We start from the raw sequence: 26,427 nt of genomic DNA, 5'->3' as shown, positions 1-26,427 counted from the left end.
TTAAATATTTTATCTCATACGACATGTCCTTAAACGATCAACCAAACAATATATCTCCAAAATCAGTCTAGACTAAACAAAATAGATTATATGTATCTAACCTGATTCACTTATACCAGCCAGGATAAGGTCATAGGTAACCAAACGGACCTTCGGTTACTCACACGCTACCAAACCTTGTATGTGAGTACGTACAGTTGGGTCGTACGCGCAGCAATTCCCAAAAAAAAATTCCTCTAGGGCTCCGGGTGAATTGCAGGAAAATATTTCATATTCATACAGTAATTAAACTTTTATTATTTGATTATTATATGAAAATAGTACGAAACTCCTGCGTTCCAGGTAGGCCCTCTGGTTTATAGAGATTTGTTGCTTAATGCAAATTAAGTTGGCAATGCAAATCTCCATGGCTTGAAAGTTATCGATCATGTGCTGCCACAATGCAAATCTCCATGGCTGGAAAATCAGCGGTCTCGAAATAATCCTTTTTTAAAAAATAGATCTCTCGAAATTATCTCGATTTATATCAGCCGTTGATCTCATGATCTACGGACCTGGGAGCACCGCTGGATCGTTTGCTCAGGCCAGGGAGCGGAACGGCCCAGGTGAAGAAGATATTTCTCTGCCCGCGCGAGGAGCCATGGCCGCCGTGCCGGTCCCGCCGCCGCCTCTCCTCGCCTCCCACGCCGCCGTCCGGGCCGCAGCCTCCATCTCCGCCTACGCTGACGCCCGACGGGCCAGCCTCGCCGGCGACCACCCACCGCAGGTCGCGGCCCTCCGGCGCGGCGACTGGGTCAAGCTCATCTGCGGCGCCAGCTTCGAGGTAGCGTTCCCTCGCCACTTTGCAGCTTCGCCTAACTAGGTTGGAATCTAGGGACTAGCGATTTAGCAAAGTAAATTGGAGATGATGTAACAAGGATGCATGCGGAATTGTCATCATAGAAGAAAAGTGAAATGGTTTTAACCTGTGAATTGTCCTGCGTAATTGCATCCGAGGACGAAGATGGTAGGTCAGAGGAGCTAGAACTACCCATTTCAAAAGCAATATGATTTCTGGATTGTTGTATATAATACGACAATATGAGCATGGATACTAATATCCTATAAATAAAATAACAAGAACAGAACATCATAAAAAGAATAAATATGATCTTTGTGATGATAATGCCAAAAAATCTCAAGTTGGCTCATCTGTCTTTCTTTCCCTTATATTGTAGAGGCCTCTTGACTTTTCTCATCCCTATTTTTTATTTACCATAGGAAAAAGCAACATTTATCATGTAAATATAAAGTACCGAACAACAGGTATTTGAAGAAAGAATTGCTCTCAGACAATGAGTAACAATTGGCCTCAGGACTTTGATGGTCCTACACCCTAATTGTCATATAGAATTCATTATTAATTGGGCAATGTTCCTAAGCATCAGCTAGTTAAAGAACCTATACTGAGTTCTCCAGAATCAAAGAAACACCTTGGACAGTATTGCAATGACAAGCCTAAGAGCACACACTCAGAATAGCAGTGGCAGACCACTACTGAATGAAAGATGAAATTGAACTACCAATTGCGAAAGATAGCAACAACAACTTGAACTAGCAATTCGTCCAGTACCAAAAATGTAAAGTATACTCAGAGCTCACTGAAATATTGATCCAGGCAACAACTCAATAGGTAGCACACTAGATAATCAAAACATCAGGTGTATCTCGATGTACATAACAGAGCAGAAGCACACTACACAATTCCCAGGTGCTAACAGTTGCAATCACAAAACTAGAGAATTCACAGGTTTATGCTAGATTACTCAGAGAATATGCTCAAATTTCAGCAATTCTATTCATCATCGAGCCAATACAGTATATACGTTGCACTGTCCAGAATTTAGAAAGAGAGGAAACAAAATACTCACAGTGAGATTTGCTTAAAAGCAAAAACAATAGAGACAAGGCATGACAATGAAGCTGTTGTCCCAGAAATCCTTTTCACCATCGTTACCACCAACGAGGAAGACGGAGATACAAAGCCTCACCGCACCGCGTCGGCTCGTGTGAGCGAACCTCAGCACGCACAGCTCCGACAGGAACCAACACAAGGTCACCACCACCACCAATCCCTTCCGGCTCTGACTCTCCAAGCCAAATCACGAGCTGAACTCGGGTCCAACTTAGGGAGATCCCCAACCGAAAGAAGAAGAACAGTGAGAACCAAATAGATGGAGAGGACTTTCCAGTCCGCACCCAAGGAAGAGGAAGAAGGCCTACAAATAGATGACGCGACGCCATCCAACCCCACCCAATCCCCTAAAGGATCAGGAAGGCGGTTACGCCGCCGCCGCCGCCTCCTCTCTCTTCCCTGGCTTTCCCCTTTTCTCCATGCCTAAACCCTAGCTGATACAAGTCCAGCTCAAGTACCCTCACCGCAATGGGCCAGGGCAGCTCATAGGCCAATGGGCCAGCCGGTCCATTTGAGAAAAGGCTCATGAAAACATTGAAAATTCATATTTTCATCAACAGGAACTTCTGTTAATGAATGAGCACTTCAAAGACTTTATGAAAGTAAAATTAGTGAATAGTTCAGCCGAGTGATTCATAAAACGTTTACATGAAATGTGCTAAGAAAGGCTTATTTGATTGAATGGTTAGATAAAGAACATAATTTTTTTGAGAGACACCAAGTTTTGGTCCGACAGATGGTTACATGGGCGTACGTTGGCTGAGTTGGCCCCAAATCTCATTGCTTTGGTTCCCAAAAGGGTGATTAATCAAAGGAACTGTTGCACAGGATCTAGAAAATTGACGTTGGGTTTCGGATATTAAAGGTGCTCTGACTGTTCAAGCCATTGAGGAATATCTGTTGGTTTGGGACCTGATAGAAGATATAGTTTTGCAACATGATGTGCAGGATCAACATACTTGGAAACTATCTAGCTCAGGGACATACTCCTACAAGTCGGCCTATAAAGCTTTTTATATGGGCACCAAGGTTTGCACCATGGAAAAGGATTTGGAAATCATGGGCACCGTTGCGTTGTAAGTTTTTCATATGATTGGCTTTACTCAATCGCTGTTGGACGGCTGAAAGGCTAGCCAAACGAGGTCTTCTTCATCCTCCCTGTTGCCCTCTCTGTGATCAACAAGATGAGACTATGCAGCACCTTCTCATCTCCAGCGTCGTATCTCAGCAAGTATGGTTCATCATCTTTTGACGAGTTGGGCTTGAAATGATATCTCCGCCTCCTGATGTTGGCAGCTTCTGAGGATGGTGGAGTCGATCACTCAAACAATTCAACAAGCAACATAGGATTGACCTTAATTCTTTGATCATCCTTGTTGCTTGGGAGCTTTGGAAGCACCGCAACGATTGTGTCTTCAACTCTACCTCTCCTGATGTAAATAGGGCTGTGAGGGCTGTAGTAGAAGAAGGTGTTTTGTGGTGTGCTGCTGGGGCAAGGCAGCTCCTAGAGTTAGTCTCTGGGATTGTCTAGGTGCAGTGGTTGTTTAGGTTGGATCGTTTTTTTCTTTTTTTGAGTCAGTGGCGCGCATGTTACCAAACTGTTAAGGGGAGGAGTTGGTGTTGTACTTGGTTCTTTTTCTTCTTTAATGAAATGATATGCAGCTCTCCTGCATATTGGAGAAAAAAAAGAACAGAATTTTGTGATGGTAAATACTTCTACTGGTAAAACAGTTTTATTTTCTTTAATCTCTGGACAGGAAACGTTTCCGTATTTGATAGAAACCCAGCTCTTTCCTTTCCCTTCCTGACCTTGAAACTGGCTAGCGCTACAGTAATTTCACCAATATAACGGATAAAACTTGATGGTCTATATCATGGACAGTTTTGCATGCAGTGGATTGCATTGACTGTGCGGCAGATGTATCTGTGGTGGGTGCAGTGAATGAGGGTATTGATGTTGCAGCCTCAATTGTGCCATATTTCCAGAGGCCATGGGTGATGGTTAGTGTTAATGATGATTGCAGAGATCTTCATTTCCGTAAAGTGGTAATAACATGCTGTTTACAAAATTATCTACCATATTTCCTAGTTAATTATTTAAAAACTTCATTCATGGTACTTCAAAATTACTGCCTTATTTTGATTATCCTCATTTGAGAATTGCTATTACTACTTTCCAGTTTCCGATAGCAGGATTTGCCCTGTGCTTATTTAACAGCATATTTCTCAACTACTGAACTTTTTCTCCTCTGAAGAAAACTTGAACTCTTCTCTATTATTTAGAATTTGATCCTGAGGTTTGCCCACCAAATTGCTCAAAGCCATGTGAGAAAGTTTGTCTTGCTGATGCAATATCACTGGAGATGCAGTCTGATTCCTCGTGTAAACTTGAGGTATCAATTGTGTTGGCTATTTTCTTCTGATTCTGTTTATGCCCTTCATGAATTCCTATCTTTTATGTTTTATGACCTGAGTTCTTCCTTGTTTAGGGCAGTGTAATTACGGAGCAGTGCTATGGCTGCGGCCGATGCTTGCCAGTTTGCCCTTATGACAGAATAAGTGAGTGCTGCCTTTCTTCTCTCTTCCTTGTTCTTTTTGGCATCATCAGAAGTCCACACCATTGTTTTCAAATAGCCTTCATTACATTATACAACTTCACAGTATATTAAATCTGATCCTTCCTGCACCTTTGTGTATCTTATAGAAGCTGCAAGCTTTTCTTGAAACAATTTCAGGAGCTGTCGTATGTTCGAGATCCTACTACAACTGCTGAACTGTTGAAAAGGAATGATGTTGATGCAATAGAGATACATACCACTGGAAAGTATGTTTTCCTTTTCTTGAAGGTCACATAATATTGAGTTATGTTTGCCTTTTCTCCATTACTTAGGACTCTTGATCTGATATATTTCCATCACTGTAGGGGCACTGATATGTTCATTACCCTCTGGAATAACTTGAATGAGTCGATCAATAATGTGAAGCTGGTAGCAGTAAGTTTCGCTCTTGATTTCGTGATGCATATACACTATTTCTAATGCTGAAAATGTCACCATGATCCCTTTTATTAAAGAAGGAATTCCTTCATTCTTCTACCATGATTCATAAGATCATGCCTTTCAGGTTAGCCTGCCTGATATTGGTGAATCAACAGTTGATTTCATGTTTGCGATATACACAATAATGGAATCCCATCTTCAAGGGTATAATCTTTGGCAGGTTAGTTCTCAAGAGAACATATTACCCAGTTGCTACTTCCTAATATGTTTGTATATTGTCAGATATAGCTAGTTCAAGAGAACTTACTTTAACATTTTTATATGTTTCTTGCGATATGTGCTTATTCAAACTAGAGATTATCGTGAATATATAGTTTAATCTCTTCTATATTTGCAGTTAGATTCTGTAAATGCTAGCATCACTTTGTTAATCCTCTTGATGTGGTAGGAACCTGGTCACGCATATGATCTATGCTGCTGCTACTACTACTACTACTTTTCATCTTCTGAACATATTGGGCTTTTATCCTAGGATTTTCTGAATTGCTTTTCTTTGTGTGATCAGTTAGATGGCCGACCCATGAGTGGCGACATTGGTCGAGGTGCAACAAGGGAGACCGTTTCTTTTGCTGTTCATCTGGCTTCAGCGTCAGATAGGCCTCCTGGTAAATGAAGCCAACCATTGGAATATTTTGCCTTCTGTGGCTCTCTTATCCTTCGCATTTTCTAAGCATCTGCTGCTACTATGGTTTTGAAGTCTTCTATCAGTTGGCTGGTTGCACCAATTCATACACTATAGATTGCTTAAAGAAAGCTGGCCTTTTCCAGTCTACGACTTTTCCCGGTAATTTGTTCCTTGCATTCCTTTTCTTATTCAATTCTTAGGTGATAGAATAATGGTTAAACCTATGACCATCCAATGTATGGATTCAGTTGCTTAATGAATTGTGTATGACAAAGGAAGTTTACTTGGATTCTAAGTGATCTCACCCCTGGAAACTAATGCCCTTATGAAAAAAAAAACTCTGAAAAATTCAGGGATAGCAGCCTCTGAAATGATCAGTTCTCAGCAAGATTTCATTGGAGGGATAGCTTATGGCGGCTACGCTCGCAAGGTTTGAACGAGTTGCGTTTGATCTTGGCATCTTCAGCAAATAACTTACTAGCATGGAAACTCTAGAATATTGGTACTTTCCAATGGGTGCACAAACACTTAGCATGAGTAACTTCCACGATTTTCAAACAATGACTTGTTGATAATTTGATCTCTAATTTCCTAATTATGGAATTTGTTTTGTGGTTGATTTGGTTCTAGCTGGAACCAATGGTGAGCAGAATGAAACTGAAATATTTCTCATAGATCTTTCTTCTTTGTCGCAGATCGTTGGAAGAACTCTACGCAAAATACCGGCAGGGTTTGGTCGTGTGTGCATCGAAGATCATCCGGAGTATCTGCTGGAGGCATTACAAGAAGCCATGTCATTAGTAGGGCCGGTGAAGGGTTATCCAACCCTTTCAAGCTTATAAAACGAGTGTACGACTAGGGATGAAAACGGATGGAAACGGTCGAAATTTTTTTTTAACCGTTTTCACTTTCATATTTTCTCTCGAAAACGAAAAAGCTGAAAACGGGTATGAACTTGAGAATGTCGAGATATTGAAAACGAACTAATTCGGATGGAAACACTGCCAGAAACGAACTTGAGGATGTCCGACCATATTCTAGAATCGACAACAACTACTCATGCCTTTGCTCCTCACACGACTGATCACGGCCAGTCCCTGTCTCTGTCTCTGCCCCTCTTCACCGTGTCCTAGCTGCTCATGCCTTTGCTTCTCACACGATTGATCGCGGCCAGCGAGTACATGGCACGGCCGGTGATGTTCTGGCAGTAGTACAGACCCAGGGGCCAGGGAACATAGCAAACATAGATATATGCAGTTATCTAAGAAATATATGCAGTTTTCTGGCAGTAGTACAGGCCCATGGAACATAGCAAACATAGATGTTCTGGCAGTAGTACATGCCCAGATACCAACAAGTTGCTCTCGAGTTTACATAGCAAACTTCAGGAAGCCTATGCAAGTGACAGCTGTCCAGAAAGCCTTGCCGAAGCCCTCCAATAGAACAAAATATTTCCACACAGAGAACAAAATATTATCACAAGTCCACAACCTAAGTAGACATAACCGATCAAGTTTCATACACTACTTGTTTGAATACTGTCACACCAGTACGTCACATTCAACCATTCGTATAATGACATATGAGTTACAAATAGATAAATTCACACACCGACATGATATAGTCACAATAATAACCTAATATGACAGCAAAACATATAGACACATATTCTTTTACTTAACCTACAGCTCATCAACATCATTCATCATATCTGAATCACTTTCTTTTCTTCTTTCTACTTCTCCCCCTTCTCCTTCTCCTATATTTCAAACACGCAGAATATGTAAAATGCTATCATCATTTTTCGCCTTTCATTGTTACTTACTACTGCTAGGATCACTGTCATGAAAATAAGCAGCACTAAAATTGAAGTAACATTGTTAGCCATGGCAGTAGACAAAACCTCAATGTGTGATTGCTTGCGCCTAATTAAAGCTTCTTTGAAGCAACATTGTTAGTGATGGAGAACAGATGAAACTGGAATGGGTCCTCCGATCCGATCAGTCATGATCGCGTGAGAAAAACGCAGGTGCTGCTATTGCACACGGAGAATTTAAAAAAAAAAGAGAGAGAGAGAAAGGCAAGTAGGACCCTCCATGTGTGATCAGGAAGCCAAAACTTAAAAAATGAACACATTAAATGTGTTATGCAACGAATAATTGATCAGTCCCAGCTTTGAAGAACACCTTTGCGTACCTAAGAAATTCCAGTCTAATCATCCAACTCAAATGTTTCAGGTAATTAATCTAGTTTCAGCCAGAAAGGAAATGGTGCAATGCTTACACAAAAAAGGTACAATATTGCATATTTTAGGAAACATACCTCAATCAATAATTTATTAGCCATAGCAGTAGACAGAACCTCAAGATTAGTCACAATTGAAACAACATTGTTAGAATTTGAAAATTCAAAGCGAAAGATAAAGCCAGCAGACAGATATATTAGTAAAAGAAAAAAATCAATCTTTGCACAATTGTAACTAAAAAAAAGTATCACTTTTTCTTGCGGCCTTTACCCAATCTTTAGTGCAAATCAAAGCTTCTACCATCTCTGGATCAAGACGACTACGGTAAAGATCAATGACACAACCACCAGCACTAAAAGTAGACTCAGATGCAACCGTTGACACTTGTATGACCATCACATCACGAATAATTTGAAAGTCTCGTGTCACTGTTAGAAAAGAAATAATGGATATATATTTGAAAGAAAAGAAAAGGTTGTATGCATACTTTAAAACTATCCATTGTCGCTTTAGTGCAACTATGTATATGTGGATATCATGTCAGAATAAATCATACATGTGTCACCATTTGGGACACTACACATGCACCTGGATCTAGTGGAGTGCTGTAATTACAGAGCATACGCAGTTGAGCACAGTGGCAAATTGGCAAATGATCAAACAAAGACAAACATCTGCAAGTCAGCGATATACAGAATGAAAAGTAGCAAAAGAACTCATGAAAGTACTGCAGAATATCCATCTCATATGAGCTTCATGTTCTGAATTTAGTTGTTTCACTACTATATTGCAGTCTAAAACCTAAATTGCGTCTAATGCAAACCAAAAAAAGGTGCATGTGTTGGCGTTGACAGCAACACGTGGCGGCTCCAGGAGAAAGCGATGGGATTTGGATCCAGAAGATGCTTCTCCCGTCGGCGGCATTGTGGCTCGTGGGCGGGCGTCTGCGTCTTCGCGTCTGACAGGATTGCAGGGCAGGGCTGACAGGCCGAGGGCGTCAGCATGTAGGGCAAGGGCCGAGGGCGACGTCCAGGTAGGGGGCTGAGGGCGGCGGCGCGAAGTACGGTGGCCGGTCGGACAATGGCACGCTAGTCGAGGGCAGCGGCCGCTCAGGGCAAGGGCTGGCCAGACGATGGCGTGCTGGCCGAGGGCGGCAGCGAGAAATGTGGGGGCCGGCCGAACAATGGCGCGCTGGCCGGGGGCCGAGAGCGGTGGCCGCTCAGGGCGAGGGCTGGCCGGACAACGACGTGCTAACCGGTGACGGCGCGCGGCTAGGGCTCGAGGGCGAGGCAGGCGTCCAGGCGATGGTAGATCTGAGTGCCGAGTGCGTCTGTGTTGTGCGTGTGCGGCCTGTGGGCGACTGGCTGTGGGCTGGGCTGTTGACTCACGGAGACACGAACACATGTGGTCTCATATTGAAAACGAGATTTCGGCGGGAATACCTTGATTAAAAACGGGATTTTGAAAATACAGTTAAGAAAACAGTGAAATTGTTTTCGATCCCATTTTCGCATCGAGTTCCCTGTTCTCGATCTGTTTTCGCATAATTCCAAAAATCTGAGATCGATCGGGGAAAAAAGTGAAAAACAGGACAGGATGGGACGAGATTTCTCCCGTCCGTTTTCAACCCTGTGTACGACAATAGGAAGTAGCTGGTTTTGATCCCAGCTGTTTCTGTAGCTAATTTTGATGCTTGCACTGTGAAATGTTCCCGGTTCTATACCATCCACAAGAAGGAAAAAGTAGGTCGTGTTCGTGTTTTATCAATTGGATTATCTGTGAGATCAATCTGGGGATGATTGGATGAGGAATCAATACTGTCCCCCTGTCATGGCTGATTGGCTCGCTAGAATAATTCTAGATGGATCGTGGCCTGGTAGTGCCGTGATGTCGCAAACGTCTCTCTTTCTCCTTTTTGTCTTTCTGAATATAGTACGAGCTAAACATCTTATGCGCTGATTTTTCTTAGCTTTCTTTCTAAATACGAGTCGAAACAACTTGCGCGATGATTTGGTTTCCAAATCGGCTGGCCATCGTTTTCCACTCTTTTTATTTTTCATTTTTAATGTCTAATTATTCGATGCAAGTGACCTGTGATTTTTAGTGTCTAAGACCATTCTAACCATTCCCTCTTGTTTTGTTTTCTTTCTAATTCACTTTTCTATTTCTATTTTCTTTATTTTTCTTTATCTCTAATAATATTTTTTTAAGAGATTCGTAAAAGAAAAAGAGAGGATCCTGTTCTGGAGGAAATGATCTTAGTAATTCCTTCGTAAAGAGAATTGTGAAAGAAAATCGTTAGAACGCTAAATAAAACAAAAGTTCCTTTGTGAAAAAATTCGAAGTCACGAAAAGAACCGTTACGCATGATCTATGGCAATACAAACCACAAGAAAATATCTGCATTGACAAACCATTGATAAAGCAAGCAGGAGCCAAACCCAAACTGGACTAGTACAAAGTTAGAAACCAAACAAAGCATAACAAAGCAAAAGATGAAAGCTGCATGCATCATTGTCATTGCCACATGCCCATCTGTGGCCACGTGGACGGACGGACGGACGGATGGATGTCATCACATGACATCCGTGGCAAGTGTCCTCTCCTCCACGGTCCAAACTGTGACCTCCACCACCAGCAGCAGCAGTCCACCTCACCACCACCACTCGACAAGTCAAAGTCTAGAGCTTGCGGGAGAGGAAGGAGGAAGAGAGGAGCGGCGAGGGAAAGAGGATGGCGGCGAGCGGTGAGGGTGAGAGGTGGGTGGGGTTGGCGATGGACTTCTCGGAGGGGAGCCGGGCCGCGCTGCGGTGGGCGGCGGCCAACCTGCTGCGCGCCGGCGACCAGCTGCTGCTGCTGCACGTGCTCAAGGAACCCGACTACGAGCAGAGCGAGGCCATCCTCTGGGAGGCCACCGGCTCCCGTACGTACTCCCCATCCCCTCCTTCTCCTGCTCCTCCCTTGCTCGCTCCCTAGCTAGCTGTTCTTGATCTTTCTTGCTGCGCGAAATTGGGAAAAATTTAGCCCGCATGAGCCGAGGAAAGATTAGATTCTGAGATAATTCTCGATGATCCGTGATGTGCGCTGTGCAATAGGATTAAACGTATCGATCGTCTTGCTAGTTACTCTGCTCTCGGACTTGCGCTTCATGTGCGTGGCCATCCTGCTGTACCAGAGGCCAAAGCAAGAAGCAAGTAGGTGCTTGGTTTTGTTTTGGGAGGGGGAGCAAGAGCAGCTTGGGAGGCAGAAAGAGCGCTCGACCAGAGAGCGCAGCTGCTTCCAGAGCCACTGATCTGGTCGACTACGTTGGCTTTGTGGTGTTCTTCTCTTCATCTCTTGAGTGTTCTTCTCTTGATCGCCTACGTTGATCAGAGAGAGCAGGAAGCTCGTTTTGGATTTGGGGGTTAGGGTTCTTCGGGGAGGGGGGATTGGGGCAAAATAGGGAAAGGTTGAAAGATACAAGTGGAAACTGGTGTGTCTAGGACAGATCATATCCTACAAGTTGCGCAGCGATTTCTTCATCAGTATACTGTCAAGACCGCAGGGCGATCCGAAGAACAATCAAACAGAGACAAGAGAAATCGCAAAGAATTTCAGAGAAGGGAGAAAGTTGGGGAAGAACACTACTATTTCACCATGAACTACTAGTTCTGTTACCAGCTTTCACATAATGGAATGACCTCTAGGATGTTCCCGAGACTGGGTTATAACCACCCCCAGCTCGGCTACAGCTCATACAACGATTAGCAAAAGCAAATTAAACTAATCTGAAGATTAACTGACTTAACTACTGTTTACCAAACAATAAGAGTGATTAGCTCCACGCCGTCCGATAGAGCTGGATGGGGGTATCCATGAATCTTCACCATCAGTTACTCCCGTGCATGCCGGGTCATGACATATACTTGTTCGCCATTTGTTGCAGCCAAATTGATCAACCTGTGCTTGGCTGAACCATTGGGCAGTTCTTTGTTGCCAGCAGATATTGAAACTACTGATGGACCATTCACGTTCTTTAGGGGTTAGGCTGGCGTAGGACAGCACTATTTCATTATTGTAGGATGATGATGCAACAGGGCCTAGTATACTTGCCAACTCTTCAAAATTCTGTATCATCTTTCGCGACTGTTGTACATCTTCTGATTACTGAAATTGAAATTCAGATTCACACCCAGTTGAAGCTTCGGTGATCTATTCTAGCAACCTAGAGGGTTCACTTTTATATGTAGTAGATATGCCGTTGATGTTTTGTAGCACGAATGCAGATAACACTTTCGCTCTTAACATCATTTTACATCATGACTAACTGCCGTAATGCCCTCATTGCTTTTATTTGTAAAATGTAATAGCGCTGATTCCCCTCTCGGACTTCTCTAACCCTACAATCGCAAAGAAATACGGAGCGAAGCCTGACACAGAAACGTTGGACATCCTGAACACTGTAACCAAGCAGGAGGTGATCACTCCAAGCCTTCATTGTATTATCTGTCATATCCTTGTCAATTTTGCTCTACCAAGGTTTTGGTTTTCTTTTAACAGGTTATGGTGGTTGTTAAAGTCCTGTGGGGTGATCCCCGCGAGAAGCTATGCCAAGCTATCAACGACATCCCCATGAGCTGCTTGGTTATTGGAAGCAGGGGCCTTGGCAAGCTCAAGAGGTTGTACCAAGCTACTCCCAAACTGTTCTTGTCAGCATGTTATCTTTACTCGTACCAGTGCTGATCTTTTGATTTCTGCCTGCAGGGTGCTCTTGGGCAGTGTCAGCGACTACGTTGTGAACAACGCAACCTGCCCAGTCACGGTCGTCAAGTAAGCGAGCACCGATGGCTGATATCATCGTCAAAACACCTGCATGTGTTAATTGTAACAGCAAGGGATTTACCTTTGCAGAACACACGCTACTATCAGCTAGCTAAACACATATTGAACCATGCAGTTTTTATTCTAATAATAGATCAATGACCTGTTGAAGGACATGTAGTGCTCTACTTTTCCAGGCTAGCTCCACCAAGCCTTTGTTTGCTGTCTGAGTGATGTTTATACTGCTTTGAGCGTTTGAATAAATGGGTGCTGCTGCTGTTCTTCAAAGCCTCTGTTGCCTGGTCAGCAGTTTCAGCTATTGGGATACCAGTGTTTATGCTTGGAACTGGAACATGTTGTTTTTCACACTAAATATCTTAGCAGTGCATGCTTCAAGCAAAATAGAAGAACATGCTCAGCAAGAGAAGCTTTTCAGAGGTCAACGAGTACCTTGGCTTGAGAAAAATGGCATCGGGTATTTGAAGACGTTCGCCTGAAAGGAAATATAAGCAAGCAGATGCTCTCATGGGTCTTGAATTCCTGATTCTTCATGGAGATATGCAGATGAAACATTTAATGCATCCTCTACTCGGTAAGAAATCTATGATGCAAATTCAACACTGGCCTGATCAAAGAACATGTAACAGTGCAAGCAAGTAGAAAGGTGAACAGTCATTGGCAAACACGGGTTCACCACAGCATAGTGACAAGTTAAACACGGAGCCAAATGACATTGGCATCAGCAGCTAGCATTATCCTCACGAAATACATAACACATTTCAGACCCATCCAATCCATCTACCGAGCAATGTACAGCAGAACAGCGTTTAGCCTATCAAAGCAGTTCACAGTGGCCCAAGGAAGTCACCAGCCAGCGTAGCAAGGAGCTGGAACTGGCGATCAGCTTCCATCCAGCGGAATCCCATGACCTTGAAACGCACGGCGGTGTCTTTCTCCAGCTTCGAGTGGTCATTCATGAACATCACGTTCTCCCCACCAATGTACTTGTAGTCGCTCATCGACTTCTCAGACAGAAAGATGCTTTCGACTGGTCCAGATTTGAGGAACACGCCGTGCTTGAGGATCCTATCCACATAGCCAACCATGATCTCACCCTTCATAGGCTTTTGTGTGATGCAGGTGAATGTGACTGGGAACAGAATGTCTCCAGTAAGCTCACGCACTTTCCCTTCAGATATCGCCTTCAGCTTATTGACAGCAACGTAGTAGCCATGTTCCTTGGAAGCCTTCCTGTTTGTTACGTCCTCCAGAAGACGCACAATGATAGACTTGCGGAGAAGGAGACCCTTGGGACTCAACTCTCTAGGTGAGATCAGCACATTCCATGACATCTCTGCTTCAAGAAAAACCATGGCTGATTACCTGCCAAAAGTCCAATTTATGCAAGACATCAACCTTTGGTGGCTCAATAACACTCAGCTGGAACAAAAGATACATGCTCATTAATGCATTTCATGGTAAAACTGCATTGATTCTTTAAATGAAAGACATATAACTGTACACACAGGGTTGCCATACAGTCGCAGATAAAACGAATAAAGAAGAAACTCTTCAAGAATAAAACAATGTTAACTAACATTTGTATTTCACAACATAGTTATGGAGTACAGTCTATGATAGTGGATTGTGGGAGATAGTCAGAGGTAGGTGGAGCCGTAGAGGATGCACACCCTTGTGTCCAGCCAGTTGGGGGCTTATGCGCTGCAATCATGACAAGGATTTGATGCCAGAGATTGTGAAGAAGATATAAGGAAGGCATTCTATTCCTGCTTAGGTTTATATATTTTAAATATTACAGTTCTCCTTAGGCGTATAGAGGATTTTAACAGCTTACGGAAACTAACTTTTGGAATCCTAACAATTCTGGAACCTATCAATCCTCTAATCACGATTACTGTTGCCTTGCACCCCACTTCTGACTTGACACTTCGCATTTGAATCAGAACTATAATGCTAACATATTGCAGTATTCCAAAAGGGCAGCAGAACGGCAGACAAAGGATAGCGAATGGCTGCCCTGACTCTGCAGACAACCCCATCACCTAGCTCTGCCGACATGCCCTCTGCAATAATATGTTCAAATCATATCTCAGAGATTAGCTAGAGTAGGTGTTGGCAAAGACGTGATGTGAAGAAACCAATGAAAGAAATGGCCCCAGTGCTGAAAGTTCCACCTGAGTGAAAGGATCGTTCCCATTCTATCTATGATATAGTTTATGATTCACTGGAGTATAGAGAATCACATCCTAGGGTCGTAACTGAGTGCTCTCACTGAAACACATACACGACATTCATCCATTGACAGCAATAATGCACAAACCAATCGGGTAAAACGCACAGCACAAGTATGACATCATTTCAAAATTTCAATTATAGTTGTACAAGAACAAGAAAGCTAGACCTAGCAGGATCTAACCGTGCACCCGTGTGAGTATACTGCATACTTGGTCAATTATGTGTTTCTGGTAGTTTTTCCTTCTGAAAGATTTTTCACTGTCTAACCAACCAAAAGTAACCCTTTTCAAACAGCACAGAACACACCAAACCTGATCGAATAAAGACCAGCCTTAGTGCTAGTTCGTGGTTGCGCATTACTCACTCACCGATCACTGACTCAAGGTCAAAGGGCTTGAGCTACAGGACACCGAGCAAACAAGAGATCGTTCATTTCCTTTTTCTTTTTTTTTCTTTTTTGAAATGAAAAGAGATCATTCAGTAGACCATGGGCGTACTAAACTTCGCCAAAAAAAAAAAAATCTAATAAACCGAGTGCTAATAGCACTCTCCCACCAATCAGATGCAGCACACGAATCGGCACTCGAACTGGATGGATTGGTAGGATCGAAAGATTTGGACATGGGAGCTCACGCAAAGAAAAGATTCCGCGGAGAAAACGAACAAACCGTCCAAGAAAGCTAGGTTAGGGCTCCCTTACCAGCAAGAGAGGATATCGATCCAAGAAGTCTGGATGGATCTCCACTCCGCGTGAGGTGGTCGAATCCCCCGGCGGCGGCGGAGTCGCCGGGAGGAGGAATCGAGGAAGAGCAGAGTGGGTTTGGTGAGCGAGTCAGGTGAGCAGGGGAGAGGAGGGGGTTAGTTTTTTTGTTTTTGTTTTTTTAGAGAGCAGAGCTTATGAGTGTAATTCTGCCAAAATAGCAGGTTACAGTTTGCGGTTTTTAAAATAAGTTTATGGTAATATTTTTTAAATGAATTTGATATTAGGGGTAAAAAAACTATTTTATCCTAATTCACTTCCCTATATAATCATATTAAATAGCAGTTTGCAATTTTTAGTTTTAAAATGATTTTGTGTAGTGATTCTCTGAAATGAATTAAATGTTAGAAGTAAAAAAAACAAATTTATTCTGATTCACTTTATCTATAATTTTTTTCTAAAAATTACTCTTAATTACATAATTACTTTTCTCAGAAAATCACCTTTAAAAAATTTTGAATTATAGGAGCTATATCAAACGTGCCGTTAATAATGGGTCCAGCTGTCGAGGAGTCTGAGTTGGACTTGAAGGCTGGCCCAATTTAACCATCCGGCCTATTGTAACTTCACTATTCCTTTTCATTTCCTTTTTATTTCCAAAATTATACAAAAATTAGTTTTTAACAACTTGAACTCAAATGTTTAAGTAGGAAAATTAAGATAAAAACACCCATAAACATTTGTATAATAAATTTATTTATTACTCCTATGAAACTATTTCAAAAAGTAAAACTCTTGCTTCACAATTCAAAAATGAAGTCTGATAGCCACCATAAGGTCCTGTATTTCAGAATCGTTCTTATTTGGATCTTGTCCTTAAAAACTTTTTTTATTGATTTCAACACTTACAGCTGCTAAAATGTTAAACCGATTTTTGATATCGAGAGCTCCTTCAACTACTCCTTCAACTACGCTGATTCATGCAAGTTTGAATCGTTGTTCTTGTTGCTAGTTATTTACATCAATTTGTTTACAATGTACCTACTGCTACTATCACCTATATAATACACCAACTTTTTTAAGCTAAACTGATTACTAGTAATATGATGAATAACTTGCTTATGAAATAAAGACTCACGAATAGTGGTTGTGCGGACTTATGTTTTCCATGTATTTTGTTCAGTCCTACTACTATTATCATAATATGAATCACGACTAAGTTTATAGCCAACTTATTTGAGACATGGAAGCACCCAATTGTAGATCTTGGCTACAAATATACAGTGGGCCAAGCTAAGAGAATCATTCTTGGTTTGATATTTTTGTTAGCATACAAGCTGAGAAATTAAGTGAAGAAAAAGCATGGGACATGGCCCCCTTTGTCACGCTCGAAGCTTTGCCACTACAAGCATCATATCAACCGCATTAACCACAGATCTGGTATAAATCAGGCTGAGCCAAGTGAATTATCTTAAGGTCATATCCTGCACAATATTTGCAAAACCATATTACGGAACTTGATCAGTTAACAAAACTTATATACTCGCTCTGATCATAAATATATATTATTTTGAATAAGATATAGTCTTCAATACATAACTTTGATCACTATTTTCTATTAGAATATATTTATAAAAATTTATTAGATTTGTGATATTATAAAAGTATTTTCAGACAAATTTACACATATGATTTTAAAGTTTTCAAACTAAATATTTTGAAAACTATTATTAGTCAAAGTATTAGAAGTTTGATATAACCTTTTTCAAAACGATATATATTATATATCAGAGGGTTGTGACCCAGGAGTCCTCTTATTGTAGTGCTGAGTCGTCTTTGCGTTGCCAAAAATAGTGATGGCCCCCTGTTGGGTCAGGGATCTTGATTGTTTGGTAAGCATAGTGGGCAATGATCATGAATTGGATCATCATCGGTCGCTCTAGGATTGCACTGTAAGCGGTCTCGAAGTCCGCCACATCAAACAGAACCCTTTTAGTCCTAAAGTTACATGGTGAGCCGAAGGTGACGGGCAGCTCAATCGGCCCCAATGGCTTAGCCGAGGAGCCAGGGGTAATTCCGAAGAAGGGAGGAGATTGTTTCAACGCGCTCTTTGGGATACGCAGGGCGTCCAGCGCGTTGGTGAAGAGGAGGTTGATTGAACTCCTACCATCGATCAGAACGTGACCTAGTCAAATGTTTGTACCGTGGGGTCGACCACGATAGGATAACGACCAGAGCGTCTGACACACATGGGATGATATGTCAGGCTAGAGGTGAGGGGCACCTCCGACCACTTCAAATGCGAGGTCAAACTTGGCATTGTCGCCCATACTTCACGGACCACCAATTTATATTCCCTGTTCGAGAAATATGTTGTAGCGCCCCAAAAGATATGGTGGACCATGTGATCGGCCTACTGGAAACCCAGCGTCGACTGGTCGGGGTCAACCCCATCCTCACCGTTGTCATCGTGTCTGTGTTTACGCTCCTCAAGCTCCTTGTTGATGACTGAATGTACTTAAAGTTGTCTAGAGGGGGTGAATAGACTTTTCTGAAAATTTAAACTAAACAGCGGATTAAACAAATGCCGGATACTCTGGTCTGTCCAGAGTATCCGGTCTAGTCCGGATTATCCGGTCTATACAGGATCTCGAGAACAACTGAAGCTAAGCAAGTATAACTGAGGACTAAAAGATAGCACTAGTTCTATTATCAGCACAATGCTTAAACAACAAGAGTTAATAGCAAGATGATCACAAAACTAATTATATGGGAAAAATCCCAAAACTACACAACTAGTAAAACTTGCACAAGTGATGAGACAAGAAATTATCCCGGAGTTCGTCCACCTCACAAAGAAGTGTCTACGTCTCTGTTGAGGAGCTCACAAAGAGCTGGGTCTTTTACAACCCTATCCTCTTCTAGCGACCACAAAGATCAAGCTAGTTTTCCTTACTCAAGTCGATGTCGATTACAAACTTTCCATGGCACTCCACAATGATTGGGTGCTCTACGGGTCGCCTTGCCTTCTAGGAGCACAAGGCTCCAAGAGAAATGATCACGATGTATGCTCGATAATGAACTCAATGCTCAATAGACTTAACTTCACTCCAAACAATTTCTCAAATTTGGTGCAAAACTAAGCACTAGAGATGTTTGAAAGGCTTTTAAATGCTCTTAGGAAGCTTTGTGAAAGTGGAGCTTAGCAGCAATAGCAAGCAATAAATGCTAGGGGGTGTGGGGTATATATAGCTCACCCTAAAAAACTAGCCGTTACTGTTCTGACATACCTACCCCGGAGTATCCAGTGAACACCGGAGTCTCCGGTCTGAAATCTAAAACGGGGTCAGAACGGTGTTAGAACTAGCCGTTACGGTTCTATTGAACTGCCTGGAGTCTCCGGTGAACACCGGAGTCTCCGGACCAGACTTAGTCACCACGGAGAAAAAGTCTGGAGACTTACCGGACTCTCCGGCCTCTCCAGGTACCGGAGTATCCGGTGAACACCGAAGACTCCGGTCATTTAAAATAAATACTAACCGAGGGACCCTTGGCGGAGTCTCTCTTGGAGACTCCAGCCAAAAACTTTTTCTACACAGAGTATCCGGTGAACACCGGAGACTCTAATCTTTTTCTATTAAAAATAAAAGCTTAATTGAGGCACTCCTGACGGAGTCTCTCTCGGAGACTCCGGCCAAAAATTCATCAACTACCGGAGTATTCGATGAACACCGGAGACTCCGGACAATTAAAAATATTTGGAACCGAGGCTCTTCTGGCGGAGTCTTTCTCGGAGACTCCGGCCTAAACACTGAGTACCAGAGTATCCGGTGAACACCGGAGACTTTGGACTCAGTACACACTGTCATTTTTTCTCGGTGTCCGTGGGTGAATGTGTCTCTTAACTATTAGTTCTAAAAGGTTATTTTGAGCATTGAGATACCATGAAAGCAAACAATTGCAACCCTCTTAATAGTACAGCTAACCTAGACTCAATTTCAAAGATAGAACAATTTAAATCCTATTGAGTACTACACGTTGCTTCTCTTTTATTTTCGAGGGGCTTCAATCATCATGAGTCTTCACAATTGAGACTAAAGCCTGTTCATAGCTTCGATAAACATATTAGTTCCTTAATCGTTTTGTCATCAAAAAGCCAAAACCCACTTAGGGGGCCTAGATGCACTTTCAATGACGCCCGCACGATCTTGCATTCGATCAAGTCGTCGGCATCAGTGCAGTGGATCGGACAGTAGCCTCGGCCCTTCTTTCCATCCTTTTTCTCAAAGCACCAGCGAGATTGGCTGGTCTGCTCGACCGCCATGACTGCGGGAGGTCCTGCCTTGCGTTTGCTCTTTTTCTCCTTCCGATCGGAGGTCAATTGCGGCTTAGGGCCGCTCTAGTGCTCTCGGGCCTCATTGGCCTATGCACACTTATCCACGAGCTCGAAGAGCTCGGTGGTGCTTCATACTTCCTTGGTGGTCAATTTTTTTACCATCTTCTGGTCTCTGACCCCCCCCCCCCCCCTCCAGAATGCTATGACCACGAACTCGCCCCTAATCCTTGGAATGGTGTTCCGGTGTTTAGTGAAACACCGAATGTAGTCTCGCAGCGACTCACCCCTATCGCTGTCTGACCTGGTATTGGTCATCATCAACCCCTGGGCAGGCGTAGGTCCCTTGAAAGGTGGCGACAAATTGGTCGCATAAGTCCTCCTAGGAGTGAACCGACCCACGAGGAATGTTCATAAGCCAAGACCGTGCTGAACCGGCCAAGGTGATCGGGAAATAGTTGGCCATGACTTTTTCGTGGCCTCTTGCAGCCTGCATCATGGTGGTGTAAATCTACAAGAACTCCTTAGGATTGATCGAGCTATCATACTTTTCGGCTAGGACTAGCCGGAACTTGTCCGACCAGCATACCTCTTGCAGCCGGGTGGACAAGGCGTTACACCCCGTCTCGTAACGGGGAGTCGCTTGATGATGGGCCATGGCATGTGCACGAGGAGAGAGACGATGGTCTCATGATCCTGGCGATTGGGTGGAGGAGTACAATGTCTCCCTATGATCGGGACGTGAGTTGTAGGGCTGCTTGCCCTTTTCCTGCTCCCGTTGAGCCCGATCTTCCTGCTCCTGGCCAACTCTCTGGCCCTCGATCATGCTGCGGAGGTCGTGTTTGTGAAGAGAGTCACGCAGGTCGGTGGGTCGGCTGTCCCGGCGCGGCGAGGGTCTCCGAGTACTCTCCGTCATGGAGGGAGGACGAGATCTTTCCTGCTGCATGGCCTGCTGCGATTCTTGGTGATCGCGGCCTTCACCAGTCCCTACGATGGACGTGGTGTTCACCGCCACGATTTGGCGTCGGGTAGTCTCTACCAAGAGCGAAAAGGTCGCATAGCCATGGTTCTATTGTCGAACCCTCTAGCACAGCTACCCGCGGGTATCTGAGAAGCATTCGCACAGTCTGTAGATTTTGCGTAGGTGTTATGGCCTTTTAGTCGAGCTGATGAGAGCGGAGCGGCAATATATCGCGAAGAAGGGAGCCCTCGGCGCTTGCGTCGAGTGATGGTTTAGAGGCGACGCCACCGAGGGCCGCACCCTACTGGGGGTTGTATCAGAGCACCTTCTTGTTCGGTGCCAGGCCGGTTCCCCCTGGGCGCAAGGCCTAGGGCTCACTAACGGTGCCCAGGACACGAGGGCCTCTGCTGCCCCCTGCTGCATGGTCTGCCATGCATACATCATGTTGAGTCTTAGAGCTTCTAGGCTTCGATTCGATGTCCTAGACTTGGAGCACACCAGACTCATATGTGTCGTATCCCATGACAAATACCTCATGGTGACCGGGATCCTTAGAATGGGACCCAATAATTGCCGTGGATCCGACCATGGGTAGCCCAATCGAGTTATCAACACTTACCGAAACGTGAAAACACGCCCCCTACCTGACGCGCCAAATGTCGTGGGTTAGTCCCTGACAATATATCTAGGGTATGTCAGACGATGGGTGCGTGATCAGCATTTCCAGTGGATGTTGGTGAGTATGAGTATGTGTCAAAGGAACCCAAGAACACCAAGATTTATCCAGGTTCAGGTCTCCCTCAGGATAATAGCCCCGCGTCCTATGTATTTTCTTTTGAATTTGATGACGAACTTCTTTAGATTCCTCGTTACAAGTCCGATCCTCTCCCTTTATATAGTAGGAGTTGAAGTGTACATATAAACAGACTGTGCCAAAATATGGTGGCTTCCCTATACCTGACAAAGACAACTAATCCTAGTCATCATTATGGAGAGCGGGCACGCCCCGTCTGGCCTGGTCGTCCTGCACGCCCCGTCCCATCCACAACCACCGTCATGCCCACTACGCGCTCGTCACGTCCGTTTGCCAAGCCGTCACGCGTGTCTGTCAGGCTGTCCCGTGCCATTAAATACTATATGACGTGTCACACTGTCTCTGCGCCGGCCCATGACTTCGCTCACCGAAAGGGTGCTTGGGGAAGGAAAATGTATGAGTGGATGTCATTAAATATGAATAGATTTGTTAGGTGAGTACCTGCCCCACGGGACTTCCATCTGTGACTAGGGGACTAGTCGCGCGAGCCTTGTTCGGTCGCCCGGGGGCATGGTTTTGAAAATATCAACTACCAGCTGACATCTGTTGGCCTGTGCCCTCTGGTTAGGGGACCCTTTATTCTTTACATCGACACGTTCCAAATGCACAATACTCCATTGATCCGTCCGAATCATGAACTCAGCGTGTTATTGTCACGTCCTAAAATCCGTAATTGTGTGTTTTAATCCTAAAAACATGCAATTTCAGCTTCATGTTCCAGTTTGGGTCACTGGAGCACCTCACTTTGAATCAATGAGGTGGGAGAAGGAAAAACTAAGAGAAATAAAAGAGCTAGAAGCAAGTCTGGACTTTCCTCTAGGTAAATGGGGCCCACTTAGGTGGAAAATATCTCTCTATAGGTGGGCAACAACACTCTCTCTCCCCCTAAAAAGCTTGCCTATACGTACTACTCACCCACTCCACCAGATAAGGCTTTTTGAGGAAGCAAGTTGGAGTTGGCTGTCTCTCACTCTCTCTCTTAGGCTCCCTTTTTCCCCTTTTGGATCCCTACCTCTGGGAGCAAGATCAAGGTACGTATGTGGTACTCACGTGACCACCAGCTCAAGGACTACTCGTCCATCCAATTCATTTTCAGTTTCCCCGAAAGAATTCGAGCTGGTTCTGAACTTGTTTGGTGTTCTTTGAGAGAAGCAAGGAAGCAGCAGTTTTTCCTCTCTTCTCCAAGCCATTTTCCGTCGTTTCCTCCTTCAACTGGCGGTCACCAACCTCAGCAAAGGACCTTGGGTGAGTCTGCTAGACTCCCATGGCATGTATGCTCATTTTTGGTTGGATAGATCTTGAATCTGGAATTAGGGTTGCAAAGTTCTTAAGGTTCTGCAGTCTGGGAACAAATGAGGATTTATGTGGATTTGAGTTAGGAATCATGTTGCTAGGCGGTTGAGCAAAGTCTAGACCCTGTACACCCTTCTAGGCATTTTTACTTTTGATTTAGAGAGACTCCCAGGTTAGTTTAGCCTAGCTTTTCCCTTCGTAATGGCTGCTGGTCTGGAGCTGCGCGAGGATGAGTACTGTAGCGCCGAGTACTGTTCACCGAGCACCCTGGTACTGTTCACCGAGCACCCTGGTACTGTTCACCCGAGCACGAGCACAGTTCACCCCAAGCACTCCCAAGCACCCTGATACTGTTCACCGAGCACCCCGGGGTACTGTTCACCGAGCACGAGCACAGTTCACCCCGAGCACTCCCGAGCACCCCGGGTACTGTTCACCCGAGCACCCGAGCACGTCGATCCCGAGGACCCCCGGGTACTGTTCACCCGAGCACCCCTGTACTGTTCACCCCGAGCACCCGAGCACGGTCGATCCCGAGGACCCCCGGGTACTGTTCACCCGAGCACCCGAGCACCCCTGTACTGTTCACCCCGAGCACCCGAGCACGGTCGATCCCAAGGACCCCGGGTACTGTTCACCCGCCCCCGGGTACTGTTCACCCGAGCACCCCCGGGTACCGTTCACCCCGAGCACCCTCTGTTACTGTTCACCCCGAGCACCCCCGGATACTGTTTATCCCGGGTACCCCCGCGAGTACTGTTCATTCCGGGCACCCCGAGCATGGTTTATCAGGCTTTCCTGATAACTGATAGCTTGTAAAATTCGTAGTTAATTCGTAGGAACTCTAAACTTTTTGAGACCACTTGGAAAATTCTGGTTTGGACAGTACGATCTTGGAATAATGTTGTCATGTATTGTGGAGCATATTTTTCTTACATCATCGCATTTCATACATGCTCATTACATTGCACGCGTTGCTCTCTGTAGTGAACGCCGATCCGTCGATCCCGGAGGCCGTGGGCGATCGTGAGGCGTCCCACCTTTCTGATCCAGGGCAGCAAGGCAAGCATCGTTCATATTGCACCGTGTCTACTTGAAAATTTAATATGTTATCTAGCTTATGTATACATTGCATGTGTCGGGTACTGAGTTGGGTAGAACCTATGCCGATGCATTATCCCATTTCGGTCACGTGTCATGTGTTGTTCCTAGGAGCCTAGTGGTGTCATCGAGGTCTAATTTTAGTTCGCTATGCTTAGTGGTACTTAGGCTTTCCGGTAGAAGTCGACGACGGCGTCCACCGTTGTCGCGAGCCTAGGACTTATTACTTGTTCACACTTATCGTTGTGTTGATGATGAGTCGGTTTGGTGAGTGGTGAGTTGAGACGAGGTGTGGGCGGTGTTAGGGGTGTCATCTGCTCACGAGGAGTCCTCAGGCAGTTCGGGGAGGGAACCCGGACACCGTAGACCGCTTGTACCGGTTAAGCACCGATCATCGGTATAGTCGGCTTTAGCACATACCTTACTCACCACATGCTGATATAATGGTAGGCGAGCCGATTACCTTCGCAGACGTGGTCATGTGGGCCTCGTCATAGACGGTGTGAGTCCGGTTTGAGTCCGGGCTTTTAGCGGTATTAGTTTGCTCGGGGAGTAGTTCTAATACCGCCGTGCCGAGCTATGGTTGATCCACATGGTTGGGCCTGGTTGGGAAAGGTTGTCACGGGTACCCCCTTGTGTGCATCTTAGCGGGTGGCACAAGCCGTATGGTCCATGTGTCGTGTGGGTCCAGGAGTTTCCCCCTGCAGGGTGTATAACCATTTCGAACTGCCGCGCTCTCGGTCATGAGCATCGCTATCGCTTATCTCCACCGAGCGACCATGTTTTGGTCGTAGAGTTTCGATGTGGGTTGTGGTATGGTTGGATTGGGGTGGTTTGGTCGGTATGTGGTTGGTGGTTTGGTGGGAATGGTTTGCTTTTATACACTTGTTGTTCATATATCTGTTCTGATCAGTTGGTTGGCAGGGTTTGAGTCGGTGGTTGGTTAAGTCAGTTGCTTACACCTAGAGTCTAGGTTGCTTACTGCTTAATGAACTTAAACATGTCTTAATCCTTGCTACAGCTTTAAATGCATGATCCTTGTAGTCGAGAATATATATACTCATACTGTGTAAGACTTGCTAGTACCTTCGTACTAAGGGTGCTGCCCTTAAGTTGCTTTCAGGTTCGCAGGTCGGCGAAGAAGAGGCAGTGTTCGGCTACTTTGTGCCTGCCGATCAGGGTGGCGGGCAGGAGTAGCACATTCTACTCCGAACTCCGGCGCTTTTGGTATGGAGCCTAAGGGCATACGGCTCCATACTCTTTTTGTTGTATAGGTTTTTCTTCCGCTGCATAGTAGTTGTTGTTGTTCCTCTTTTGTTGTAAATTGTGGAAGCAGTTGCTTGTTTAACAATGGTAATCCAGTTTAATTATTTGCTCTCTATTAAACTGTGTTGTGATATTTGAGTTGGAAGGCATGTGTTCCGATCCTGGGCACAAAACACGTGCCGGGACTACCGGAATGGTATTCTGGTTAATCGTCGAGGTTGTGATTATGAATAATGATCCTCCTGATGATTAATTAGAATACTATTTGGACGGTTCCTCACAGCTATAAATTGGATCTCCACTGTGCCTAATGCCTTGCCGAGAAACACGATGAGGGTGCTTTTCTTGCATCACCACCACGCCAATTCCCTTTTCCGACACGCCCGACTCAATCACAAACTGTTTATTGAAATCTGGCTATGCTAGAACTGCAACGGACACTAAGGCACACTGCAGTGCTCGAAAGGATGCATCTATGTCCGTTGTCTAGACGAAAATGTGGTTCTTCTTCAATAGATCCATCAAGGGCCAACAGATTTCTCCAAATCCTCTCACAAACTTGCGGTAATACCTGGCCAAGCCAAAGAATCCCCTCACTTCCCTCATGCCGGTTGGCACCGGCTAATTTTGGGCCGCCACAATGTTCTTCTCATCGGGGCCACTTGTCCCCTCCAATCACGTGCCCGAGATACATCAGCTTCCTTTTTGCAAAGGAATACATAGTGGGCTTTACCTTCAACTGGCTGAGGGATTTGAAAGGCTTGCTTCAACAAACCTTCATGTTGCTCCAGCGTTCTGCTGTATATGAGGATATTATCAATGAAGACGAGCACCTCCTTCCTTAACAACAGCGCAAGGATCAAGTTCATAGTTCACTGGAAGGTCGTCAGAGCTTCTACCTTGAAGTTGTAATGGCCGTGGTGAGTTTTGAACGCCGTTTTATGTTCATCCTCCGACTTCATAATTTTTGACCGATAATTAATCAAAGTATATACATATTTATTATACAAAATTATTTCA

At 44.5% G+C, this 26,427-nt stretch overlaps 3 protein-coding genes across 4 annotated transcripts; 2 read left to right on the top strand and 1 right to left on the bottom strand.

Moving 5' to 3' along the window:
• The first annotated feature begins 569 nt into the window (after positions 1-569).
• On the top strand, positions 570-6,586 carry LOC133928492 (uncharacterized). Of its 2 annotated transcripts, XM_062374835.1 has the most exons (10): positions 570-823; positions 3,849-3,955; positions 4,238-4,347; positions 4,690-4,778; positions 4,878-4,947; positions 5,078-5,173; positions 5,519-5,618; positions 5,711-5,797; positions 5,992-6,068; positions 6,334-6,586. In XM_062374835.1, exons 2-10 carry the CDS (start codon positions 3,946-3,948, stop codon positions 6,478-6,480), a joined length of 786 nt encoding a protein of 261 aa, XP_062230819.1. In that variant the 5' UTR covers positions 570-823; positions 3,849-3,945; the 3' UTR covers positions 6,481-6,586. The 2 variants fall into 2 exon arrangements, with proteins under 2 accessions (XP_062230819.1, XP_062230820.1); XM_062374836.1 differs by lacking the exon at positions 3,849-3,955 and having other exon boundaries at positions 6,334-6,584.
• Positions 6,587-10,529: 3,943 nt separating this feature from the next.
• On the top strand, positions 10,530-12,971 carry LOC133928491 (universal stress protein PHOS34-like). The gene is made up of 4 exons (XM_062374834.1): positions 10,530-10,806; positions 12,233-12,339; positions 12,423-12,541; positions 12,627-12,971. The coding sequence occupies exons 1-4, from the start codon at positions 10,617-10,619 to the stop codon at positions 12,694-12,696; spliced, it is 486 nt and encodes a 161-aa protein (XP_062230818.1). The 5' UTR covers positions 10,530-10,616; the 3' UTR covers positions 12,697-12,971.
• A 341-nt stretch (positions 12,972-13,312) lies between these two features.
• LOC133928490 (DNA-directed RNA polymerase V subunit 7-like) lies at positions 13,313-15,816 on the bottom strand. The gene is made up of 2 exons (XM_062374832.1): positions 15,640-15,816; positions 13,313-14,066 (listed from the first exon to the last, which is right to left on the bottom strand). Exon 2 carries the CDS (start codon positions 14,054-14,056, stop codon positions 13,529-13,531), a length of 528 nt encoding a protein of 175 aa, XP_062230816.1. The 5' UTR covers positions 14,057-14,066; positions 15,640-15,816; the 3' UTR covers positions 13,313-13,528.
• Positions 15,817-26,427: the final 10,611 nt, after the last annotated feature.

The sequence above is a fragment of the Phragmites australis genome, chromosome 9 (genome assembly GCF_958298935.1).
Source record: "Phragmites australis chromosome 9, lpPhrAust1.1, whole genome shotgun sequence".
Classification (NCBI taxonomy): Eukaryota; Viridiplantae; Streptophyta; class Magnoliopsida; order Poales; family Poaceae; genus Phragmites; species Phragmites australis.
This window is presented reverse-complemented; position numbering and strand designations above follow the sequence as displayed.

Bases quoted from the DNA above. Each gene is read 5' to 3' on its own strand.
- LOC133928490 (XM_062374832.1), bottom strand. From the start codon at position 14,056: ATGGTTTTTCTTGAAGCAGAGATGTCATGGAATGTGCTGATCTCACCT.
- LOC133928491 (XM_062374834.1), top strand. From the start codon at position 10,617: ATGGCGGCGAGCGGTGAGGGTGAGAGGTGGGTGGGGTTGGCGATGGAC. The intron at 12,340-12,422 runs GTGATCACTCCA...TTCTTTTAACAG, and splicing joins ACACTGTAACCAAGCAGGAG to GTTATGGTGGTTGTTAAAGT. The intron at 12,542-12,626 runs GTTGTACCAAGC...TTCTGCCTGCAG, and splicing joins GGCCTTGGCAAGCTCAAGAG to GGTGCTCTTGGGCAGTGTCA.
- LOC133928492 (XM_062374835.1), top strand. The intron at 4,779-4,877 runs GTATGTTTTCCT...CCATCACTGTAG, and splicing joins GAGATACATACCACTGGAAA to GGGCACTGATATGTTCATTA. The intron at 6,069-6,333 runs GTTTGAACGAGT...TCTTTGTCGCAG, and splicing joins ATGGCGGCTACGCTCGCAAG to ATCGTTGGAAGAACTCTACG.